This window comes from Miniopterus natalensis, chromosome 4 (assembly GCF_054644295.1).
Source record: "Miniopterus natalensis isolate mMinNat1 chromosome 4, mMinNat1.hap1, whole genome shotgun sequence".
Lineage (NCBI taxonomy): Eukaryota > Metazoa > Chordata > Mammalia > Chiroptera > Miniopteridae > Miniopterus > Miniopterus natalensis.
In genome coordinates, this window is record NC_142084.1 from 8,511,094 (window position 1) to 8,528,258 (window position 17,165).

Sequence of the window (17,165 nt, forward strand, 5' to 3'; positions counted from 1 at the left end):
CCAGCGGCCCCGCGGCCGCGCCGCTTCCCCGCGGTTCTCCGCTGTGCGGCCCTCGGGGCTCCGGCTCGAAGGTTAACTGACCACCTCCGCTCAGATGCCCGGCAAATTCGAACCCCGGGCCCCGGAGGTGGCCCGGGTGGGAGGCGCTCTCCCGCTCCCTCTCCGCGCCTTGAAGGAGCCGAGGGAGCGGTGCGGGCGAAGGCCGGACCCGCAGCAGTGGCTGGAGGCCCGGCCCTGGCGACCGCAGTCTTCCCACCGAGCCCACGAGGAAACGCGGGCCCAGGGAGAAGGGAACTGACAGGTCAGGGATGAGACACTAACGCAAACCACAAACTGCGCCCGCCCGGCTACGCCGCAGCGAGTGCGGGCCTGAGTCCTGACCTGACGTCGCTAGGCGCCCAGCGAACGGCCCAGACACGTGGGGGGGCTGCCTGCAGGGGGCGCGCTCGCGCACGGGAGGCGGCGCCGAGGGCTAGAGGGGCCCGAGCGCAGGGCGCACGCGCACGAGGTGGGGCGTGGGTGGGGGTGGCGGGGTCGGAGCGGAGAGCCGAGTCCCGCCGGCGGCCGAGTGCACGTGCTCGCGAAGCGGCTCCTGAGGCAGCCATGGCGCCGCCTCCGCAGGCTCGGGTCCTGCGGTGCTGCCGCTGCCGCCTCTTCCAGGCGCACCAGGTGAGGCGGGCGTCGGCCTTCCCCCCTCCGGGACCGGGCCTCCTCCCCGCGCGCTGCCCAGGCCCTTCCCCCGCGCGTGGGCGCCGTCTCGTTCGCTTACGGGGTGTGCCTGGGGCCCGAGCAGATGACGACAACGATCTGGAGAACTGGGTTTTATTGATGTCGCTTCGCCAGGACGCTGTTCTGGGCGTTTTTCGGTTTTTGGTGGTTGTAAGATTCGTATAAATCAGGGATAATGGTTTCTGCGGAGGCGGCCTCCATGCTGAGCCTAACCCCCCAAGAGGCTCTTTTTCTGTGTAAATACCGGGGAGATGGCAGTTTTAAAACTAAGGCACGCTTGGGCGCCCCCTGCTGTCACTCCGTGGCTCTGCCCGCCTTTGTCCGCGTAGGACGGGACTGGACGCCTGCTCTCCAAGGCCAACCAACCCGTACCTCCAGTATTTTAAGCAGGATAATGGATGTTTTTATAACCTACTGCTTCCTTGACTTCCACAGCGAGAGATGGAGGGTGTCACTTAAGGTACAGAGTGGAGCAAAAGTAGGTTTACAGTTCGAATGGAAAGTAATATAATAATTACTAATAATACAAGAATAAACTTTAATGTACTCAAAACTGTAAACCTATTTTTCCCCCACCCTTTTTTTAAAAAATGGTCTTAGAGGAAGGGGGTGGGGAGGGGAGAGAAACATCTGTTTGTCGTTCTACTTACTTATGCATTCATTGGTTGATTTTTGTAGATGCCCTGACTGGGGATTGAGCCTGCAAACTTGGCGTGGTGTCTGGCTAATGCTCTAACGAACTGAGCCACCTGGCCAGGGCGCCACCCTGAATTCTTAACTGGATGGTATTCTATCCTGCTCGATGTCACCTAACACTGCTTTTGGTGTATCTGCTCCTGATAGCCCCTTCCTCTCCCTAGTTATCTGGTAATCCACTGTACTCTGAAAAAGGATAGCATCAAACTTCTTTAGGGGCTCAGAAATTTGTTTTTTATTTAATGTTTTTGGACTGTGTTCTAGTAATTGAAAACAAATGGAAATTATTTCCATTTTAAAAATTTTCACATAGCCCAGCCAGCATGGCTCAGTGGTTTTAATTGCAAGTTTAATTTAACAGTTTAATTGCAAGTGTGCTGCGTACCAGGCAATTTCACATATCTCATTTAATTTCAACAACCTCTGAATTAGGTATCATTAAAGTAGTCTCTATCTAATGACAGTGCCCTGGCTGTCAATTGCAGAGGTCCTATTATACCATGGTACCTCTTTCCAGCCACCCTCTGGCCTGCCCCAAGCTAGCCACTAATCAGTTACTGTGTTTCTTTCCAGACCTTTTAATTTTCTTTAAATGCATTTCTTTCTTGAATATGTACCCCTACAAAATCACAGTATTTTTATGGTGTTTGAAGTAGATGCTGAGAAGTGGAATTGCTCAGTCATTGGATATTCCCACTGGAATTTGTAGTCCACCTTAGAATGGGGGGTACTTCCTGAAAACCTTGGTGGTTTTTGTATTAGGTTATTAATCATATCAACTTTTAAGAACCAAACTAATGTCTGTATGTTAAGCATGCTATTTCATTCCATTTCTTCAAGCAACTTTGGTGCCCATTGGTAACATTTTCTTTATTACTATCATAAATAGAATCTTTTTCTAACTAGATGTTTGCTTACATAAAGGCTGTATTAATTTTCTTTTGTTTCCTTGTTTTTGTTTTTTGTTAATCCATTGATTTCATAGAGGGAGTGGAAGGGAGGGGTAGAGACATCAAAAGGGAGAAGCATTGATTGTGAGAGAGACAGGTCAAGTGGTTGTCTCCTACACATCCCCCAACTGGGAGTCAGGAATCCAACCTGCAATCGAGGTACATGCCCTTGACCAGAATCAAACCCGAGACCCTTCAGTCTGCCTGCTGACACACTAACCACTGAGCAAAACCCAGCCAGGGCAAAGCTGTATTAATTTTTGAAGATATATCGATTTTGTACTCAGCCACTATTGTCTTACTGGGTTTGGTAGTTTTTCATTTGATTCTCTTGGGTTTTCACGTTTAAAAAAACAAACACAACTCATTGTATCATCTATAAATAATGATGGTTTTCTTTTTTTTTCTCCTTTCCAATTTTCATACCTTTTATTACCTTCTCTTTTTAAATTCCACTGGTTAAACCAGGAAAAAAATGGTAAATAATAGTGGGGATCCTTGGCTTGTTTTTTATTTTTATGGGGATACTGGTAGTGATTTTACAGCTTTGGAGCTGGGTATAAGGTAGTTTATCATGCTAAGAGAAGCCATCTACTCAGGTTTATCAAGAATCAAAATTAAGGTCCAGTTGGTTAGAGCGTCATCCCAACACACTAAGGTTGGGGGTTCGATCCCCAGTCAGGGCACATACAAGAATCAACCAATGAATTCATAAACAAGTGGAACAACAAATTGATGTTTCTCTCAGATCAATAAATAAAAATGTTTTTAAAATCAAAATTAAATGTTACAGAATTGTTTTTAAGAACCCCACCTGGTAGAGATCTAACTTGATTTTGTTTGACATAGATAGCTGGTTTTCCTAGCACCACTTATTAGTCTGTTCTTTCCGCACCTTTGTAATATACTAAGTTTTCATATGTGTGTTGGTTGGTTTTTGGACTCTTGATTTTTTTCCCATTGATCTTTTAAAGTTATTTTTTGATCCAGTTCCACCTGTTTTAAGTAATTAGCTATATATATATTTCTGAAATTTCATTGAAGGTGAAAAAGAGTCTCAAGTGGACATGCAAAGCCTGTGGAGAGAAGCAGTCATTTTTGCGGGTGAGTCCTAAGAAACGGTATCTAATATCCATACTGGGAAGCAAGTGGGTCCTAGCCCTGAGAAGCATGTTTCTCAGGTATTCCCAGGATTTCACTCATGGAATCAGCATTTCACTCATGGGATCAAGTTCGTTCAACATAGATAGAGCCCCTGCTCCCTACATTCCTGTTCCTTCACGAAGTGAAGTGAATGGAGCAGTGACTTGAAAGGTACCTTCAATTGTTTATTCATTCAGCAAGTATTTATTGATACTTTTTAGTGCCAGCCACAGGAAATACAATGACAGGTAAGAATGTTATTGTTCTTGCCCTCACAGATCTGCTTTTATGGAAAGGAAAGAGAAACTAATAAAGATACACATGCATGTGCATTTAATTTAAAGCTAGACTGGGCACAATGAAAGGGAAGTGCAGGGGCCTGCAAGAAGACGACAGAGTTAGGCTCAACTGGCAGTGGCCAGACAGTTGGTGGTTTCGGGTGTGGGAGTATGGGAGAGGATGGGCTCAGGATGTGGAGGCGGTCGAGATGCCAGGTCGAGGTCGAGATGGAGGGTGTGGACTAAAGAGACCGAGTTCTGAGTGCTTTTACCTAGCCGCTTTTTTCACCTAACATCATGATTCTTTTTAAGTCCATATCTACTGACTCACCCGATCTCTTTAACACCACTGACTGTCCTGCATTCTTTCCTCACTGAGCCCTTCATTCACCTACTCCAGCCCCTGATGCCCCTGCTCCAGCCTCATCTCTCACTCCTCCTTCAGCCATAGGGACTTTTCTTTCTGGCTTGGAAACAGTCCAGACCTGTTCCCCTACCAGGGCCTTTATGCTCATTGTTGGGGCTTCGCCTAGCTATTCTCACTATCCTGATACGAAATTAAATCCAACTGTGTTTACGTGAGTATTGTCCTCAGACTGTAAGTTCCATGTGGGCAGAGGTATTGCTTGTTTATTGACTGGTGTATTCTCAGCACCTAGCACAGGGCTTGGCACATGGAAAGTGCTCAGTAAATACTTGTTGAGTGACTAAATGACCAGTCTCATATCAGTGGGCATTTCCATTGATAGTAGTTTTTATTGTTATGCACAACTCTGTGGTGAAGCTTCTTACAAATACATCTTTCTTCACTTGACCAGTTATTTCCTTAGGACAAATTCTAGAAGTTAAATTTCTGTTTCAAAGGGTATCTTTCAACCAAGGTTTTTTTCGTTACAAAAAACACTTGAGCCCGGCTGGTGTGGCACAGTTGTTGAGCACTGACCTATGCACCAAGAGGTCACCAGTTTGATTCCCAGTTCGGGGGGGGGGGGCATGTGGGGGGTGGCCAATCAACATTTCTCTCCCATCGATGTTTCTATCTCTTCCCCTCCCTCTCTTTCAAAAAATCAATTTTTAAAAATTAAAAAACACTTGGAAGGCTCTTCGTCCTTGACAATGTAGGCATCATCTTCCCTTTCCTCTCCTTCCCTTCCTCTCTCTTCCCAAGACAGTTCACAGTACACACTCCACCCACAGACCACAGAATCTCAAGCCAACTGGAATAACTGATTCCCAATTATCAACTCTTGGGAGAAGTAATCTGATAGGTGCTGTTGACTCAAATGTCCAGTCCGCTGGGCCATTCAGCTGGGGGTGGATGGGGGTGGGGATGATCAGGGTAGCTGCTGAGGCCCACTCTGAGATGAGTCTCAGAAGACAATACTGGCTTATGAGCCAGACAAACACCCTGCAAAGTGACTGCTGCTTGTTTTTGGTGTCGCCGTGTATTTCTGAGCTCTTCCTGAGGTGGCTTTGCCATCCTCACTACCTCCATGCACAGGTAGTGGTGTATGACTTATGGTTGCCTAGGCCACAGTAACAAATGGACACAAAAATTGTGGTGGTTAAACACAGAAGTTGTTTCTCTTGCTCTTATAACAGTCCTTGGAGGCATTGAGGTCAGCAGGGCAGCTGTCCTTGGCATTGTCATTCAGGGACCCAGGCTCCTGTTTTTTTGAGGTTCTGTTACTCCCTGAGGCTTGCCTCCTGCTGCCAGCAGCCATTGAAAGGGGCAAGAGCATGGAGGAGCTACTGGGAGGCTTTTAGGGGTCAGGCGTGGGACTGACTCACATTCCACTGGAAAGAACTTAGTCTCCTGGCCACACCTGACTGCAAGGAAGACTGGAAAATGGACTCTAGTTTGTGCCCAGATTAAGGGAAATGCATTTTGGTGTTCACCCAGTGGTCTCTGTCATGCAGAAGAACATAAGCACAACTGTTTTTGCCAGATGTGGGTTACCATTCTTTTTAAACTTTGCCATTCTACCTCCAGTTCCTCTCCTTTCACTCTCACTTTAACTTGTGCCAGAAGGGATTTCACTCTGGACCAGTCCACTAAGATTGCTGTCAAAGTCAGCAATGATCTCCATGTTGCAAAAACAATGGTTGGTGCTCAGTCTTCAACTGACTTGACTCATAGGTGACATCTGTCACAGTTTGTCACTTCTTCCTCCTTGGAACATTGTCTTCACTGGGGTTCTAGTCATTTTGCTCCTGGTTTTCCTATTTTTCTGGCTGTGTTTCTTTCAATCCTCTGCTAGTTTTTTCACATCTCCCCAACTTCTTCACCTTACCACAAACCTACTTTTCCCACAGTCATCCTTATCTCTTCTTTTTTTTTTTAATTTTAATTTTTCTTTATTGTTGAAAGTATTACAAATGACCCCTTTTTCCCCCATTGATACCCTCCACCACCACCCCTCCAGGCTTTCACCACACTATTGTCTGTGTCCATGGGTTATGCATATATGCATATAAGTTCTTAGGTTAATCTCTCCCGACCCACCCACCCACCCCTGCCTTCCCTCTGAGATTCCTCAATCTGTTCCATGCTTCTATGTCTCTGGATCTATTTTGTTCATTGGTTTATTTTATTCATTAGATTCCACATATGAGTAAGATCATGTGACACTTGTCTTTCTCTGACTGGCTTATTTCCCTTAGCATAATACTTTCTAGGTCCCACCATGCTGTCTCAAAGGGTAAGGGATCCTTTTTTTACAGCTGCATAGTATTCCATGGTGTAAATGTCCGAGAAGATGCTTGATATGATTTCAATCTTGAACTTGTAGAGACTTGTTTTGTGTCCTAACATGTGGTCCATCTTTGAGAATGTCCCATGTGCACTTGAGGAGAATTTATATTCTGCACCTTTGGGGTGGAATGTTCTGTAAATGTCAATTAAATCCATCTGAGCTAGTGTGTCATTTAGAGTCACTGTTTCCTTGTTGATTTTTTGTCTGGAAGATCTATTCAGTAAAGTCAGTGGGGTGTTAAAAGTCCCCTATGGTGACTGTAATGCTGTCAATCTCTCCCTTAAAGTCCTCCAGAAGTGTGTTTTTTCCATCCTGTGAGGGTCTTTTGTTCTGAGGTGGGTCTCTTGTAGACAGCATATATTTGGATCTTATTTTCTTACCCACTCAGCTACCCTATGTCTTTTGATTGGGACATTTAATCCACTTATATTTAAGTTTATTATTGATAGGTGCTTATCTATTGCCATTTTATTTCTTTATGCCTATGTTTCTCATTCTGTTTCAACTTCTTATTAGAGCAGTCCCTTTAGCATTTCTTGCAATGCTGGTTGGGTGGTGATTAACTCCTTTACCCTTTTTTGTCTGGGAAGCTCTTTATTTCACCATCTATTTTGAATGATAGCCTTACTGGATAGAGTAGTCTTGGTTTCAGATCCTTGCTTTTCATTACCTTGAATACTTCATCCCATTCCCTTCTGGCCTGTAGAGTTTCTGATGAGAAATCAGCTGACAGCCTTATGGGTAACAGATTGCTTTTCTCTAGCTGCCTTTAAGATTCTCTCTTTATCTTGGATTCTTGGCATTTTAATTATGATGTGTCTGGGCGTGGGCCTCTTTGGATTCTTCTTGGTTGGGATTCTCTGTGCCTCCTGAACTTGTGTGACTTTTTCCTTGACCAGGTTAGGGAAGTTTTCTGCCATTATTTCTTCAAACAGGTTCTCTAACCCTTGCTTACTTTCTAGCTCTTCTGACATTCCTATGATGTGAATATTGTTATGTTTCATGTTGTCCCACAGCTCCCTTAAACTGTCCTGCTTTTTAATTTTTTTCTCTTTGGTTCTCTTGAGTGATTTTTTTTTTTCTACCCTGTCTTCTAATTCACTGATCCGATCCTCAGCTTTCCCTAATCTGCTGTTTGTTCCTTCCAATTTATTTTTTATTTCTACTAAATTTCCTTCATTCTTAATTTCCTTCATAGTTTTCATATCTTTTTTTATGCTGTTGAGCATCCTTATGATCAGTAGTTTGAACTCTGTATCTGATAGATTGCTTATCTCCATTTAATTTAGCTCTTCTGGAGACTTCTCTTGTTCTTTCATTTGGGGCTTGTTTTTTTGTCTCCCCATTTTGGCTGCCTGTTTGGATTTGTTTCTATGTACTAGGTAGATCTGCTAGGACTCTCAGTCTTTTGGATGGTCTCTGGAGCAGGCCAATGTCAAACGCTGTTTGTGATTGGCCTTGAGTACCCTGTTTGAAGCTTCCCACACTGCACAGCTTAGGGTTCCCTTTTTCTTTTTTTTAAATTTATTATTTCTTTTTTCTTTTTTTTTTTAATATATCTTTAGTGATTTCAGAGAGAGGAAGTGAGGGGGGGGAGAGAGAGAGAGAGAGAGAGAGAGAGAGAGAGAGAGAGAGAGAGAGAAACGTCAATAATGAGAGAGTCATTGGTTGGCTGCCTCCTGCATGCCCCAACTGGGGATCCAGTCCGAAACCCGGGTATGTGCCCTGACCAGGAATCGAACCACGATCTCCTGGGTCCTAGGCCAACATTCAGTCGTTGAGCCATGTCCGGCTGGGCTCTTTTTCTTTTTTTTAATTACAATTGACATTTAAATTGTATTAGTTTCAGGTGTATAACATAGTGGTTAGACATAACTTGCAAGTTGATCCCCCCCAGTAAGTCTAGTACCCACCTGGCACCATAGTTACTACAATATTATTATTATTATGTACTTTACATCCCCGTGACTTTTTTGTAACTACCAATTTGTACTTCTTAATCCCTTCATCTTTTTTACCCCGTCCCCCAATCCTGCTCCCATCTGTCAACCATCAGTTTGTTCGCTGTATGTGTGAATTTGTGTCTGTTTTGTTTGTTTACTTATTTTGTTTTTTAAAAGTGAGATCACATACATTTGTCTCTATCTGACCTGACCCATTTCACTGAGCATAATATCCTCTAGGTCCATCCATGTTGTTGCACATGATAGTTGCTCAATAAATATTGAACAAATGAGTGACTGCTAAATGGGGGGAAAAAGTATTTTAATTGCTATTCCTTTGATTATCGGTGAGGGGTATCATTTCATGTTTATTGGCAATTTGTGTAACTTCTGAATTCTTATGTTCCTTAACCATTTGGTGAGGTGGTTAGGATTGAGTTCAGTTTTGAAATGTAGAGTTTGGGGTACTAGTGGGCAGCCAGATAGACTGAAACTATTAGTTGCCTAAGACTGTTAATTTGTAAATCACTCCAGAAATAGCAGATGGTTGTTAATGTCCATATGGTGCTTCAGGCATTTGGAGGTCTTGCAAAGTACAAGATTACCCTCCCTAAGGTGAATCTTAGCATTCTGTCAACACTTTTTAAACTTTTGTTTGTTTCTCAGGCTTATGGTGAGGGCTCTGGTGCTGACTGTAGACGCCACGTCCAGAAATTAAACCTGCTGCAGGGCCAGTTTTCAGAGATGTTACCCAGGTATGGTTGTTTGAGAGGAGCATGGTTATCTTGCCTTGTTTCCCCCTGAGTGGCTAGTGGAGATATACAGTGGAAAAGTCCCTTAGATTTCCAGGTCTTCCAATGCAGCAGTTAGATACCCTTGGCAGTCTTCCCACTGAAAGTAATTTGGCTTTGGAGACCAGGCGCCTACAGAATGGTATGGCCTAACATGCTGGTGTGGGCTTGAAAATCATTGAAAGTGCCTGCTACAGTTGTTTGTTTTTTTTTTCAAAACTGGGTTTAACCTTTGCTCTCAGCTTTGAAACTTTGGGCCTGTTTAAGATTTTTTTTTTTAATTCTCACCCAAGGATATATTTTTATTGATTTTAGAGAGAGAGGAAAGGAGAGGGAGGTGGGGGGGGGGCAGATAGGGAGAGAGGGAGGGAGAAAGGGAGGAATGGAGAGAGAGAAACATTGATCACTTGCCTCCCATACACACCCCAACCCTGACCCCAGCTGAGGATCAAACCTGCAACCTGGGAATGTGTCCTGACCGGGAATGGAACCTGCAGCCTTTGGTGCACAGAATGACAGTCCAGCCAACTGAACCACACTGGCCAGGGCCCAGCTACAATGTTTTAAATGCACTGATGACAAGAAAGTAAATAACTATCAGAGGTCAAAAATTAATCAAAAGCCAAATTCCAGAGAATAAGCACCTGGGCTGTGAAGGCAATGGAAGCCTACTGCCCTGGAGTTTCCATTTAGAAGGCTGGGAGCAGTGCAGGAGACAAAGACAAAGCCTAGTGCTCACAGTGTGGGAAGGTCAGTAGGAGACCACCACCTAAAGCTGAGTCCCCAAGAAACTATACCCTCAGTGTACAAATGAACTAGAAATGCACCCCCTTTGCAGCAGGAAGCCAGCCTGTGTTGACCTTGACACCAGTTGAAGAGGGGAAATATTGCTCCAGGATTTTATAAGCACAAGGAAGCTGCCACATGTCTCTTTAGCCTTTCATATGCACTATGTGAAAAGCTTCAAGCTGAGAATTTATTTTCAAATTTTCCCAGGAAGCAGAGTTAAATGCAGCTTTTCTCTGGAGCAACACATTTCAACCCAGGCCTGAAAGAATTCCCACAAAGTTCCCAGGAATATGTACCTCATAATCATTAAACACTCAAGGAAGCACATTCCATGAGCAAAAAAAAAGCAGAACAACAGACAGAAAAGTCAGACCCACAAAGACTTCAGAATCAATAATATTGTATGTTTACTACTATTTCATGAAATAAAAGGTTGGTAATAGGAGCAAGCGCCTTTAAGAAATAACTGAGTAGTTTTGAAAAAAAGAACCAAAAAGTTTGTAGAAATGAAACTTGTAGTCATTGAAACTAAAATTGTAGTAGAAAGGTTAAATAGATTAAGTGCAGCTGAAGACAGAATCTGTGAAGTGGAAGATAAACCTGAAGAAATTATTCACAATATAGCACAGAAAGATGAAAAGAGAATATGAGTTGAGAGGCATGGAGGATACAGAAAAGAGTTCTGGCAAGAATAAAGAATTGGGCAAAGGCAGTATTTGCAGAGAAAAGAGCAGAGCATTTTGCAGAATCAAAGGTTTACATTCTTAGATTCAGGAAACATAGTAAATCCCAAACTGGACAAAGACATCGTGGATGTAGGAAATCCTAATGAACCTACACAAAAGCTACTAGAGCTAATAAGTTAATTTAGCAAGATCACAAGGACACAGCATCAACATACAAAATTAAATTTTATTTTTATATAAATGCAGTAAGCCATTGGGAAATGATTTTTCAAAGCAAGTATCATTTATAATAGCATGAGTAAATGAAATAGGTATAAATATAACCAAAAATGTGTAAGATCTGTTCAGTAAAAACTAAAACATTGCTAAGAGAAATTAAAGGTCTAAATTAATGAGCTATGACATGTTCATGGATTGGAAAACTCAGTATCATTAAGATGACAGTTCATCCTAAATTGATCTTAGAGTCAACCCAATCCCAATCAGAATTCCAGGAGCCCTTTTTTTTTTTTTGGGTAGAAATTGACAAACTGATCCTAAAATTTATATAGAAATGCAAAGGACCTAGAATTGCTGAAACAAATTTGATAAAAACAAAGTTGGAAGACATCTACAACCTGATTTCAAGATTTACTATAACAGTAATCAAGACAGTATGATATTCGTGAAGGTCTAGACATGTAGATACATCAGAAGATGAATGAATAAAGAAATGGCAGAATATTCATACAGTGGAATACTACTTGGCATCAAAACAACATGGGCAGATGTCAAAACCACTAATAAGTGAAAGAAGCCAGCCACACAAGACCACATACTGTAGAGGTCAGCCATTTTCTGGGGAGGGGGGAATTGCCTGCAAAAAGACAAGGGAACTTCTGGAGTGATGAAAATTTTGTCTTATCAATTATGTATCAATAAAATTTTTCTACATCTTGATAGTTTCAAAGGTATAATTTATCAAAACTTAGTAACTGTACACACAAATGGGTGCATTTTCATGTATATTAATTATACCTTAAGGTAATTTTAAAAGTTAAAAAAAAAAATCTGTCCTTAGACACAACATAATGAAATTGGAGAACACAGAAGATGCAAGAAAAAACTGAAAAGTAGCTGAAGAGAAGCAGCACCTATAAAGAAACAGTAGACACCTAAGTTCTCAGTGGTAACATTAGAAGCAAGAAGACAGACTAGAATCTTCAAACTGCTGAGAGAGGTCCTGTAGTTGATGAAGCTGAGCTCGAGAATCATAGAAAGGTGAGCAGAGTTCTGGTTCATCACCGGTAGGACACTGCTCTATGGAACGCTGGAGTAGCAACCACGTGCAGGGCAGGGGTTTCACATGCCTGATCTCATTTCCTAATCACCCTATGAGGATCATTGACTTATTTTTACAGATGAACAATATGAATAGAGGTGCCCTCATTTGGTTAGAGTTTGGGGTTCTAGAAGTTCACTAGAGAGAGTTCCAATTCAGTTGTGAAACAACCCTGTCTGACATGGATGGATGTGGCTTTGGCTCTAACCTCCAGCCCTCACACAGTATATGTTTCCACTGGACACCCAGCCCCACTCAGGGCTGTGGAGAGAGGAAAGCTCCTCACGTTCTTCATGTGGTGAAAGAGCCTGGTGGTCACTGCACAGCAACTCGGGTGCCGTCTCTCTTGTAGTGGTCGAGATACAGCACAACTGTAAAGACTAAAGACTCGTGTGGCCCTGTGCGATAAGGACATCTCCATTGCTGGTGGGAGGGGCTCTGCTACAGAGTTCAGATGACATTAATCTCTGTCCCAGGCCCCAAGCAGGGCTTGTGCACACGTCTCATTATCTTCACAGTCACCCATGCTGTGCTGTCCCCATCTGTGGATGAGCAAACATAATAAACCCAAAGTCACACCATCACAGTGACAGCCAGTCATTAACAAAGCCAGGACACAAACTAGTCTATCTGAGTTAAGCATCTGCCCCCTGTGTCACTTTTCCTGTTGATGGAGGGCTTAGCCAGCCTAAGTCCAAGGAGTAAATGGTCCTCCCGCTCAGGCCTGAACTGCTAGATGACTGAGCCCAGTCAGAACCACAGCTGACATGCTGAGAGTCCCCAGAAGTCTTTGCTATGCATTGTCAGGCCCTTGCATCTTCCTCTTTCCACCTTCCTGTCCTGCTTCCTGGTCATTTTACTAAGACAAAGGACCTGTGTGCAGTCTTTCCCTAAGGTCCGTGGAAGAACCTGTAAATGCTGACGGGAAAGATGCAGGTCCTGGGCAGGCTGAGCACGGGAGTCTGCAGGTAAGCCAGCAGCACCTCTGTCACCCAGCTTCCTGGGCCAGCTCCATGTCGCGGAGGGGATTCCATTTATTCACTCATTAGTCATTTGTTCAGTAAATGCCTGTTGATGCTACTGAATGACAGGCACTTGGCTTAAAGCTACAAGGAACACAAAAATGAATAAACCTGTCCCTTTTATAAGGGTGGAAACTGCTGTGTGTACAAATAATTAAAATACTCTTTCTTCTGTCTGCTTGGAGAACTTTTCTGAACTTAGCTTGAACTTCACCCACTTGCACTGGGCACACCTCTGGTAGAGAAAGGATGCTGTTGTAAAGAAACTAAGGTCCTGTGTCCCTTTCTGCAGTCCGAGTCTGACAGTGGGGCTCTTCCACTTCTGTCTGGGTGCCTGATAAAGTAGGCGCTCGGTGTGGGAGAGCTTGGGTGATGAGGTAGGGTGACGCCATCGGTATATCCAGGATGCTGCGGGTATGCGGAATGCTGTGTCCTGCCAGGGACAGAAGTGGGGACAACTGTCAGAAACTCCCTGCCTGCCTGAGGGCAGAGCTCTGCCTCTGCTCATAGAATTGCACTGGCAGCATCCTATCTTCACAGGACTCTCCCCACATTTTTTTTTTTGTAAACAGAGGAAGTGGCCTTACACACACTGCTCTAACACAGCAGCTCTTGCATGTTTCGGTCTGTATTTCCAATTTTGTCCACTTATGGCCTTAATTTTACATTGTTCATATAACATACTGTTTGCATCCTGGAGTTTTCACATGTCATTCTTTGTTGCTATAGTTTTTAGTGATTTTTATTTTTCAAAAGTATAGGATATAATGGGTATTCCAATATTTATTCCTTTATAGGGCAGTTAGGTTGTTTCCAAACTTTGAGTGTGAACTGAGAATTTATTTTCAAACTCCACAGCATTTAGGTTGTTTCCAAACTTTTGCTACTATAAATAATTGCTATTTTTATAACACTTTAATGAGCATCTTTGTGTCTCCTTGGCCTGGCCAGGCACTAACCCCAGAGAAGAACTTATTTTATGAACAGAGTTGGCAAGGCAAAGTGTGGCCAGAGTAGCTAACAGGTCTGGAATCTGTTAGCCTAGAACAAGAAAGAGCTTACTTTTATAGGTTACTTCTCCAGACATAGTGAGTTTTCTGAGACGCCGCCTCATCTAGATTCAGGTACCTCTAATGGGGCAGGTGCTATTGTGAGGTAGATTTCAGGTCAAAATAAGAACTTTCTAGCAGCCATAAGTCATGAGCAGAGAAATGGTCTGCCTTGGATATTACTGGGCAGCCTGTTATTGGCAGTAGGGCAGGAGCTGAGCAGGCCTCTAGGAAGCTGTTCAGGATGACAAGGTCCTACCTGTGCTGGGCATCAGACCAGGAGACTCAGTGGTGCTAGGACTGAATTTTTTTTTTTAAGCATAATATTTTGTGTTTAAATTTTTATTTGCTTTTTAGAGAGGAAGAGGGAGAGAGAAGCATCGTTTGGCTGCCTCCTGCATGCTCCCTACTGGGGATCAAGCCTGTGTCCCGGACATATGCCCTGACCGGGAATCGAGCCAGCAAACTTTTGGTGCACAGGATGATGCCCAACCAACTGAGCCACACTGGCCAGGGCAGGACTGGATTCTTGACAGCGCTTTTCCCCTGTCAGGAAATGGAGCCAGAACACTGTTCTCAATGCAGCCCTGATGGCCAGGTCTTTGGGGACTCTAAGGTCACCTTAGGGTCCAAAAGATCAGTGATTGAGGGTACTGTTTCTCTTCTGTTCCCAGTTACCATGGAGTGCACACAGGATTTTTATTTATTTATTTTTAAATATATCTTTATTGATTTCAGAGAGAGGAAGGGAGAGGGGGAGAGAGAGAAACATCAATTATGAGAGAGTCATTGATCAGCTGTCTCCTGCACGCCCCCTACTGGGGATTGAGCCAGAAACCCGAGCATGTACCCTGACGGAATCGAAACACTATCTCCTGGATCCTAGGTTGCTGCTCAACCGCTGAGCCATGCCCGGCCGGGCCACACAGGATTTTTTGTCACGCTTCATCAACAGCTGAAGCATGAGACTGACTACCCAAAAAGTACCCAACTTCACACCCAGGTCTCTTGTCTTCTCTGTCTGAAGCCAACTCCTTGCTACGGCGTGCACCATTTCCTTTCCATGCTTATCCTCTCAGTGTTAACTCCTGGTCAAAAGAGCATTTTGATGCCTTACAGGCACCCGACGTTAACCAGCAGGGCTTTTCTGAGTCAGAGCTGTTCTCTTGGTTCTGTATGGAGTGCCTTCAGCACCCTGTCCAGCATGGGCCCTCCCCTGGGTCTCTGAGGGACCATTTCCATCCTTACCTTCATGGACCCAGGTGTGCTCTGTGCACCAAGGCACCCTCTTCCCCCAGGATCTGCTCTTGTTCCTGATACTTCAAACCTAGCAAACCCCACTGCACTCTCAGGGCCCCAAAACGCAGGTTTTACTTTACACTGTCAAAAGAGCCACAGGTTCCCAGGTAGAGGAACAAGGCTGGTCTGGCCAGATGTGGCATAGAACGCCGGCCCAAAGCCAGGAGGCAGAGGCCAAACTTTGGTGTTGCCACTCAGCTGGCTGTGACCCAGCTGAGGATGTGGCCCCGAATCTTCAAATTATGGAATGTTAATGAGTCACTGATGTGCCAGTCCCTGTGCTAAACATTTTAACTGTTATGTTTAATGCTCACCACAAGTCTGTTTAGTTTTAAAGGTGAGGAACTAGGCTAGTGAAGGCTCAGTGAGGTGACAGCAAGTTAGTAGCAGAGCTGTCAGTGACAGCAGACCACAGCACCTCTCCCGTACTGCTTGAGAGTGGTGACACAGGGTCCTGTCATTGCTTTCAAATTGCTTTGTAGGTGGTGAAACCCAATTTTCAGTGCATCTGGTTCCTGAGGTGGAGGGAAAGCCAGGTGCCAGTGCCACTGTCCTGTCCTATAGGAGTGATCCTCTGTGCATCCACTTACCCAGCTTCAAACCCCTCATTGTGGTTCTGGACCTTGCCATCCGCCTGGCAGTGAGCAGGCAGGATGGAGTCTGCATCACTTTGCAGATGGCTTCCTGGCCTTGCCCAGCTCACCCCTCCTCTCAGGCAATCTCTTAGCTGATTCTAAGGTCCCCACGAGATGAGCCCCTGGTTATGTATCTTCCTTTTGGGGAAAACCTGGTCATGGAACTTGGCAGAGGATTTGGAGTAAAGGGCATTTATTCACTCTTTGTGCTAAACCTCAAAATAAAAGCATGTCCTAGCCTGCAGCCTGAGGACTAGCTAGTAGAGCACAGAGCAGAAAGCACCGGAATCCAAAGGGAGAGACGTAAGCAGCAGTGCAGACAGGCACAGGGACATTTCTCTTCCTGTCCCCTGGTCCTGCCAGATGCTGGCACTCATTCTGAACGAAGGGTGTAGCCATCTCCTGCTTTTGTCTCCACTGCAGGATCATGCTGGCCTAGCAGGGAAGGTCAGAGAAGGAAGCAGCCATGAGGCCTGGGACACCAGGAAGCCCACTGGTCCTTGGGGGGAACTACTGCATCCTGCCCAGCAGGTCAGGGCCACATCTAAATGGGAACAATTTCTTCCATCACCTGGAAACAGCTCACATGTGGACACACAGCCCTTGACACCCCTACAGAGGGACCCCAGGCCAGCTGGGGCAGCACAGGCTGAGCAGCGATCCCCCAGGACTCAAACTGCAAAGGATGCGGATCTCAGCAGGGTACCCAGTATGCTCCAGCTTCCTTGGGCCATACACACTCCTACGTCTGGGCCCAAGAGGCCCTTTGGGGAGACCCCTAAGCAGTTGCGGGCCATAGGCCCTCAGGCAGAGGCCGGGCCCTTGGTCAAAGGGGCACAGGAGCCCCGACCCATGCGACTATGTGACCTCTTTAACACTGGTGAGGACTTCGATGATGTTCTGTGAACAGACTAGTATGTTATGTAGATGTGTCTGTTACATGAGCCCTTCTCCACTAGACCCGTGTCACTGCAGACAGGGTTCCCCGAGGTGCTGTTAGTGACTAGGACTGAGGAGGATTTCATGGGAACTATTAAGAACTGATAATAAACAACTTTCAAACAGATCATCTCTCATC

At 44.8% G+C, this 17,165-nt stretch overlaps 1 protein-coding gene across 1 annotated transcript; it reads left to right on the plus strand.

Moving 5' to 3' along the window:
* Positions 1 to 547: 547 nt before the first annotated feature.
* MRNIP (MRN complex interacting protein) lies at positions 548 to 17,153 on the plus strand. Its single transcript, XM_087816262.1, has 5 exons — positions 548 to 669; positions 3,420 to 3,479; positions 9,162 to 9,250; positions 12,978 to 13,050; positions 16,511 to 17,153. Exons 1-5 carry the CDS (start codon positions 604 to 606, stop codon positions 16,991 to 16,993), a joined length of 771 nt encoding a protein of 256 aa, XP_087672388.1. The 5' UTR covers positions 548 to 603; the 3' UTR covers positions 16,994 to 17,153.
* The last annotated feature ends 12 nt before the right edge of the window (positions 17,154 to 17,165 follow it).

What these genes read in the sequence shown, in the direction of transcription:
- MRNIP (XM_087816262.1), top strand. Translation starts at nt 604, where the DNA reads ATGGCGCCGCCTCCGCAGGCTCGGGTCCTGCGGTGCTGCCGCTGCCGC. An exon ending in GCCTCTTCCAGGCGCACCAG is followed by an intron (nt 670 to 3,419) that starts GTGAGGCGGGCG and finishes ATTTCATTGAAG; the next exon opens with GTGAAAAAGAGTCTCAAGTG. An exon ending in TTTTCAGAGATGTTACCCAG is followed by an intron (nt 9,251 to 12,977) that starts GTATGGTTGTTT and finishes TCTTTCCCTAAG; the next exon opens with GTCCGTGGAAGAACCTGTAA.